The sequence below is a fragment of the Olea europaea genome, chromosome 19 (assembly GCF_002742605.1).
Source record: "Olea europaea var. sylvestris chromosome 19, O_europaea_v1, whole genome shotgun sequence".
NCBI lineage: Eukaryota > Viridiplantae > Streptophyta > Magnoliopsida > Lamiales > Oleaceae > Olea > Olea europaea.
The window spans coordinates 6,891,181-6,898,989 of NC_036255.1; the positions used below are offsets into that span (position 1 = coordinate 6,891,181).

The 7,809-nt window shown below is 31.9% G+C and overlaps 1 protein-coding gene across 2 annotated transcripts in view; it reads left to right on the top strand.

Annotated features, from left to right (window-relative positions):
- Positions 1-5,969, top strand: part of LOC111368631 (vacuolar protein-sorting-associated protein 33 homolog) — a 12,152-nt gene extending 6,183 nt beyond the window's left edge. Inside the window, exons 15-22 of one of the 2 annotated variants that reach the window (XR_002698024.1) lie at positions 362-484; positions 596-677; positions 774-844; positions 1,890-1,970; positions 4,486-4,574; positions 4,677-4,738; positions 5,135-5,228; positions 5,693-5,969. Coding sequence is in view for 1 of the 2 variants with exons in the window: in XM_022989984.1 (XP_022845752.1) it covers positions 362-484; positions 596-677; positions 774-844; positions 1,890-1,970; positions 4,517-4,574; positions 4,677-4,738; positions 5,135-5,228; positions 5,693-5,773 (652 nt within the window). In the remaining variant the exon portion in view is untranslated. The remainder of the gene's footprint in view (positions 1-361; positions 485-595; positions 678-773; positions 845-1,889; positions 1,971-4,485; positions 4,575-4,676; positions 4,739-5,134; positions 5,229-5,692) is intronic. The other variant, XM_022989984.1, reaches the window with a different exon arrangement.
- Positions 5,970-7,809: the final 1,840 nt, after the last annotated feature.

The window sequence follows — 7,809 nt, forward strand, 5'->3', positions numbered from 1 at the left end:
TTAAGCCCCTTTTTTTTTTTTTTTTTTTACACATTTTTTGCTCTTCATATTTTTTAGACACTAAAGTTCAGCTGTCAATTAAATCATTTCCACATGCATTAAAAGATTTAAATTTGATAACTCATGGCAAGAGGTATTTGTTTTCAATCAGACGAGTGTCGAATTAAACTTCCTTCCAAGACCCTTGAATACAAACATGATTGCTAACACAAGTCTAAAGGTTTCACTGCCCATTGAGTATAAAATTGGTCTTCTTCTCTACATGCTATCATTTTGAATACCAATGCCTATTGTTCAATACTGTTATAAGTATATCTATTTGAGAGTACTGAAGTATGAAATAATGCTATTATGGATGCAGATGCTTTGAGTACATCGAAGAAATGATTCATAAGCAGGAACCTCTTATTAATGTCTTACGTCTTCTGGTCTTGTTTTCAATAACAAATTCGGGGTTACCAAAAAAGAATTTTGACTATTTGAGGCAAGTCGGATTAAATCATTTGTTTTTCATTTTCTCAAGACTATTCCTCTGATTGATATGGGTATCATCTTTTGAGAAATTTTGAACTCAGCTTTCATCCTCTTGAATTAGGAGAGAGCTTCTTCACAGCTATGGTTTTGAGCATATTTCTACATTGAATAACTTGGAAAAAGCTGGATTGTTCAGAAAGCAGGTCGAGTTAATATTGCTCTCTTTTGAGTGCTGCTTCAACTAATCAAGTTGAAAAAACCTTATTGACTAAGTTAATTATTCTATTTATGGCTTGCAGGATTCAAAGAGCAATTGGCTGACAGTCAAACGTGCTTTGCAACTCGTAGTTGAGGACACAGACACCACTAAGTATTTTTTATCTTCCTGTTTATTTTGGGAGAATGTAATATTAGGTATTAGGTAAAAAGTATTGGTCCTCTAATGAATTGCTTACCACTGACTTTTAGGTATTTAACTATATTTTGTTGATTGTGTCCTTGAAGAAGTTTCTCATTATGCGTGTCCTTGAAAAGCTCTGTAAAGAAAATAGGAGTTATAAGAGAGATATATAAAGATCAACCTATTGGGCTACTATGTAATGCACAATTATGTTTAGACTTAGCCCTTGTTTGAGCCTCATTCTTCTGAAAATTCATATTTTCAAAACTCATTTTTAACCGCACATTCTTCAATAAAATAATATTATACTCAAATCCAAAACTTTTTCTTAATTTTTAACCACATATACTCCGTCAATCTACTATTCAAAATGCATTCATTCCTCCCAAAATGGGGCTCAAACAAGGGCTTAATTATGATCTGCTTCTCTTGGGCTTAGTATTGTTCATTGTCAACTTGGGATTATTTCTTTTACTGAGTGTATCACTAAACTCTTCTAAACAACCTGATTAGTCTAGGTTGAGCCTTAGCTGGGATTGACTACGGATATTACTTGAGTTGGTCCTCGATAGCCAAATAAGTTGCAGTGGTGATGTAATTCTCGATAAACTCTGTTAGCCCTTGGGATAAGAATTGATGTGGTTTGAGCACAGGAGCTTTATCCTCAGATAATGCGCCTTAATAGCAAGCGTGGTTTTATTAATTAATGCTGTAAAGGATTTGGGAGTTTAAGGCTAGAGAGTTTGTGTAGCATAACCTTTTAACATGTTGCTCCTAAATAATATCTCTTGTATAGGGCTGACTCTGGCACTCTTGCAAGAGAGCAACTGAAGGACCTTTCAACTTTACTGAACGTAAAGAACCTGTATTTTATTGTTTTCAAAGGCGTCCAGTGGCACTAAGGATTATGAGCATTGTTATGATTTATCTAACTATTGAACAGTAAAAGTTAGTGCTCCGCTATTTATTTCTTTGATGTTCTTTTCATCTAACTGTTGTATATATCCATGAACAGCCCAAATGATATTTCCTATGTGTTCTCTGGATACGCACCTCTCAGCATACGTCTTGTTCAGCATGCTATACGATCTGGATGGTGAGCCTCCTTCTGTATATGATCTATTTTAATATGTTTGTTTGGTGCATAAACTAGAGTTCTTAATCATGGTCTTGATATTTATGTTGGTGAAGAATTTTTCTCTAGGTTCACAGTTCAAGTGATTTGATTTGTAATCCTCTTCATTGATAGCTGAATTAACCGAGAAAAGCGGCAATGTTTTGATTTGCTATGATTTTGTTATTATTGTGATTAATTGATCTGCCGATGAAAATCATCGATTGTTATCCCAAAGAAATCACCAAAAACCTTGGTCCATAGATATACCAAAAGAACCACATGTTCTAGTAATAGGTGACATGCTACGTGCAGAGATTGCTGGTAGTCACATGGTGGAGAGGTCATAGGCATATAATGACTGTTGTGTGACAGCATTGAGCTTGACACGTGAGCATAGTTATTAGACCCGACTCGACCCAGGCATTGACTCGGTTGAGGTACTAAGTCATTGGGGTGTTTGTTGGACCGGTGGGCCATTGCATAAAATTATTTAAAAAAAAAAATTATGCATAAAATCTTCTCTTTTAGATAAAATTAAAGTTTTAAAGTTATGTGTTATTAATTATTTATATATCTTTAAATTATTGATCTTTTGAACTCATTTATTAGTGACAGTGGTTTCATTTTGATATATGGTTTTGTATATTATATTTAATTATATTATATTATTTCCCTTTTTATTATGTACAGACCATTTATTAGTAATCGACTGATAATCTATGTGCATTAAATATTCAATTCTTATTAATTAAAAATAATTTTTTCATACATATTAAGTCTGTAAAATAATTATTTGTACAAAATGAAGTAAAATGTTGAACTATAATATTTTAAAAATATTTTTAGAAAACATTAAATGTTTATGAGTTAGATATAGCTTATTACTCAAGAAAATAACAAAGTGTTGTTGGTTCAAGTGGTTAGGCTGTTGTTCTTAACTGGAGGTGCAAGGTTCAATTTCTTGTAACCTAAAATTTCATTTAAAAATTTTGGAGCCCGGTAAAAAATCGGGTTGATCATATTATCCACCCTGCCCAGTCAAGGGCTCAGGTCACCAAGTTTCCAGCTCGACCATTTGGCCTGGCCCATTTTTTATAATAATGCATGTGAGCCGTTGGGATAAAGTCAAGTGTCAAGCATCCGAAAGTTTTCAGCTCTATCTTTTTTACATATAAATTCTCACACATTGTGTCATTTAAAGGTAATTTACATTTGGTATTTTTTATTCTAGAATTCTAAATCTGACTCCAGCGTTTCTTCTCTCTTGTTTCTCTCACTCCAAATTATCTATTGGTTTGAGAGTCAGAGTGATGCAGCACCAATGAGACAGTTAATTGAGAAATAAAACAGATCTATGGGGAGGGAGAATTAGAGAGGAGAAAGGGAAGGGGATTCAACAGAAGAGAAGAAAGAAAACAAGAAGAGAGAACACCATAAGCCACCAAAAATATTCATTCATCATAAACTGAAAAATAACAATGCAAAATGAGTTTAAATACTGGAAAATGCTGCAAACCTAGGGCCAAGCCCAATACACAAGTCCATAAAATTAAATTAACCTAAATCCAACTAAAATAATTAAACTGCTAAAATAACTAAAACTGGACTGGGATGTCCTCATCACAGAGTGTGCATGATTGTGGCCTCTCTCCTTTCCTTGGAGAAGCATCATTCTTGTGCCTCTACTGTGTGGCCAAGTGTGTAGGTAACATAGACGTCGAGGAGAGAAGAGTTGTAAGTTGTTGATGACTGGTCACATTTAGATTCGGAGGTTAACAAGTATTATGCCATTTGAGAGCTGTGTACATCTGAATGCTTTCCCATTTGATAAATGCATTCAAATGAAATAGTGAATGTTGATGAATAAACAAGTTTCTTCCCCCCCCCCCATGTCACTGGGTTTTCAAAAGACTGGGAAGTTACTAATGGGGGAGAGAAACGGATCTGAATGCATTTTTTTTTTTCAATGAACAAGCAAAGCATAAATTTTTTTATTTTTATTTGATGGAAATAAGGTGGGTTTCAGGTGACTAATTTGAACTTTAGTTAATCACTACAATCATTGTTGATACTTTCTACTTTGCTTTTGTTAGCATACTATGTTCTCTGTTGGCAAGGAAAGTTCATCCGCTGTTATGTGAATTTGCTGTTGACTTGAGTTGGGAGACACCTAATTGATGTGCACAATAATGGAAGTTCTTTCGAGAATCTATTCAAATTGAAGAAACAATATATATTTATCTGAAATGAATTCTATCTCATTTAAGTGTTTCCTGTCAATCTCATTTAAGTGGAAAAAAGAAGAATGTTAATCGGATCAAATTTTATTCGAGTGTTCCAGTTAATTATGAAGTTCTTTATCTATCAATTTACTTGCAAGTCAGACGGAGTTCAATTTTAATTTCAAAAGTTTCTGTTGTGAACGCATCTAGAGGATTTTTTATTATTATTATTATTATTTTTTCCCTGATCTTTGCAATTTGAAAAATTCTAGGTCTTTAACTGATTTGAATCAAATGCTGTAGGCGCCCAATTGAAGAAATTTTGAAGCTGCTGCCTGGGCCTCACTCAGAAACCAAGAAAGTTAGTAGAGACTTTCATCAGTCTTCCTTTTATAATCTTCTCTCATTCATCGTCACGTGGCATTGTATTATGGTTCATTCTGACGTAGATTTGCTTATACAGGGTAGATTTGCTAGCAGTCCATCATTTGACACACTATCAGGATCTCTGAACAATTTAGAGAGGTACTGTTTTCTAATATTTCTGCTAGATTTATTAAGATACCTACTCGTGTGTGCCTTATATTTTTTTGGCCCTTCTTATCTTGTGGTTAGATTCATGCTCAGTCACTTGACGATTTGACATCATCAAGTGATTAGAGATTATATTTTCCTGTGTGCTGAAATTACAAGGAAGAATGTTTTAAGGAGTATCATGTCAATGTTGAATTATTTTATAAGGCAATTTTTTCCTGTCTATTTCTCAATGCTATGTCTACTGCAAAGGCTACTATATATTCCTTTTCTTTTTTCTTTTTTGTATATGGGATCAAATATTTTATATCATAGTTTGATGTCCATAATAGAGGTGCAAAAGCTTGTATTCATGTGCTTCAAGCTAATGCCTTCTCCATATTTCAGAGTTGCAGATGGGAGGCGATCTATTGTCCTTGTAGTTTTCATTGGTGGGGTAACGTTTGCAGAGATCTCTGCACTTCGTTTCCTCAGTTCCCAGGTATGCTCTTAACTTTCAGCCATAAATGGTATGAAATCATGCGTTGTTCGTTTTTTTCTTTCAAGCACTTAATAATGTCAAATGTATAGTATTGAGTGTTGAACCATTGATTTAAGAATATAACACTGAACTTATTTCTACTTTACATCTTCTGAATGTTTTATTTCTAGAGAGAGAATGAATCTTTTGTCATGTACAATGTCATCTTTGAGTGCTTCATCAGAATTATTTCCTGTTATTTAAGTGTGGGATGATATTGAACTGCGAGTCCTGTGTGGAAGGGTTCTTACTCAACGAATGATCAGTTTTGTTTTTTGGGTCGTCGTCGCGAAAAAGTATCTTCTATATCTTTTGGAGTCTACTATATGAATCCTTTTTCACCACTTTGCACGGTTCATTGCTAGATCTCCGTATCTTCTCACCTTCATCAATTTACATTGTCTCAATGCAATTTTGTTCTGCAGGAAGGAATGGCGTATGACATTATTGTAGGAACAACAAAAATTGTCAACGGCCATACCTTGATTGAAACCTTCATAGAGTAATTAGATAAACCCGTAAAGACAGTTTGCTTGATGTTCTATGTTGAAAATTTGAACTACCTTCCACTGTTTGAGAGGATTCTGTGTACAAACTATTTATCCAAACGAGAGATTGAGCATTGGGTTGCTTAGTGTTGTTTTTAAATTCCTGATAGAGATGAGGTTCACATAATTGGCAACCTTAGACAATGTCCTTAAACTATGTTCTTAACTATTATTTCATTTTCAACAATTTTTCATAGTTAGTATTTAATTCTTATTATTTTCGTACTTTATTTATTAAAGAAAATTTCATCGGTGAATAAATTTATCAAAATATTTATTTTTTCAACATTATAATAAAAAAAACCCCTCCAGTTAAGTTATTATTTATATTTATATTTAATTACGGATCTGTGGATAATTTATCATTTTATTTTATTTTATTTAATTATAAAAATTCTACCAATAAATTCTGTGTCTATATGCGTGTGTGTACACAATATCATTTATGAAAAACGTTCTTAATTTTGAATAATTCTTTTTAATTGTTATTTTGCTAGCCACAGTTTTTTCGTCGATAAATTAATTTTTTTAAAATAAGTTTGTTTAATTATTATGGCATGAGCCTTGCAAATGTTCATTGTGCAATGTGATGATCACTAAATTAGTTTGGCGTTTGATGATTATAATCTTGGAGTCAATTTTTCTTTAAAAACACTTATTTTTAGAGGTCTAATTTATATACATGAATTTCATCTACAAAAAAATTAATAAAATATAAAAATTAAACATTGGTGCCAGAAAGTTATGATGGTTACAAAATAATAGGTAGAAAAATAATTTATTAGGCATTACTATTATAAGTAAGAAATGTTTCGATATCTAAAGTGCGTTTGATTGTAAGTAAGAAATTTGCATGTAGAGAAAATAAATTATAAGTGATTCACGTTATAAAAACACGGCAAAACTTTAATTGAAAATTTGATGGATGATATATTAAATTATAATTGCAAATGAATTAAACTTATTTTTAAAATTATTTATTTCAAAAATATAATTTTTAAAGTTACACCTTGTACAAGTTTTAAGTTTATAGCACTGTGAACTACTGGAATGTGGAAGCAGAATTAATTTGAAATTAAAATTTTCTTTAATTCAATAAACGGAATCGTCTAGATGTTCACGTGTATGTTATAACAAAATTAAATGATTAAAATCTTTTATTTAAGTTCGATGATCAATCTTTGAATTAACTCTGATCCGTGAACTTTCGGCTCCTTTAATTGCTAGAATCTTGGTGTTTCAAACCTTCAAATCTTCTATGGTATTTTTCAATGCAAAGATTACACCGGTGTGTGGGCATCTTCTTTTAATTAATCCAAAAACTAATTCTTGAATTTGGACAACAAGAAAATAAAATATTTTCTCTCTAATTTTGAATTCTATGGAATTATGAATGTTGTAGTATTTTTTGGTTTATTTAGTCTATTTATAGAGAAAAAGATGATACAATTTCAGTACAATTATAATTCCATATTCAAACAAGAGTTCTAGTTAAAATCCAAGTACGAGTTTTAATTCAATTCCAATTAGTTTACATTTAATTGCATGTGTAGTCTTATAACTTCAATTACAATTACAATTACAATTAAGTTTATAACTTTTCATAGTAGTTACAACCAAGTACAAAACTTTATTGTAATTACAATTAAGCCCAAAATTATAATAATTGCTGTAATTAAGTTCCAATACTTTATGGAGCTACCACAAGGACTTGATCGGACAAATATTATCCAAGTTTGAATAATTAGATCTTGTCTACTCCACCCTAGACCACCAACCTAATTATTAGTCTTAGTTTTTTTCCACTAAAGACAAAAGATTGAACTTTTGGAATATATAAGATCATAGAAGCTAATAAATTTGTAAAACTTTCTTCTGATTTGTCGTTTATGTATTTTATCCTCGTCAATAATCCGATAATTAGGTATGAGCATAAATAACCATTTTGCCCCTCTAATTATTCTCACTAACTTAAGTTTCATTTTCTTCAACGG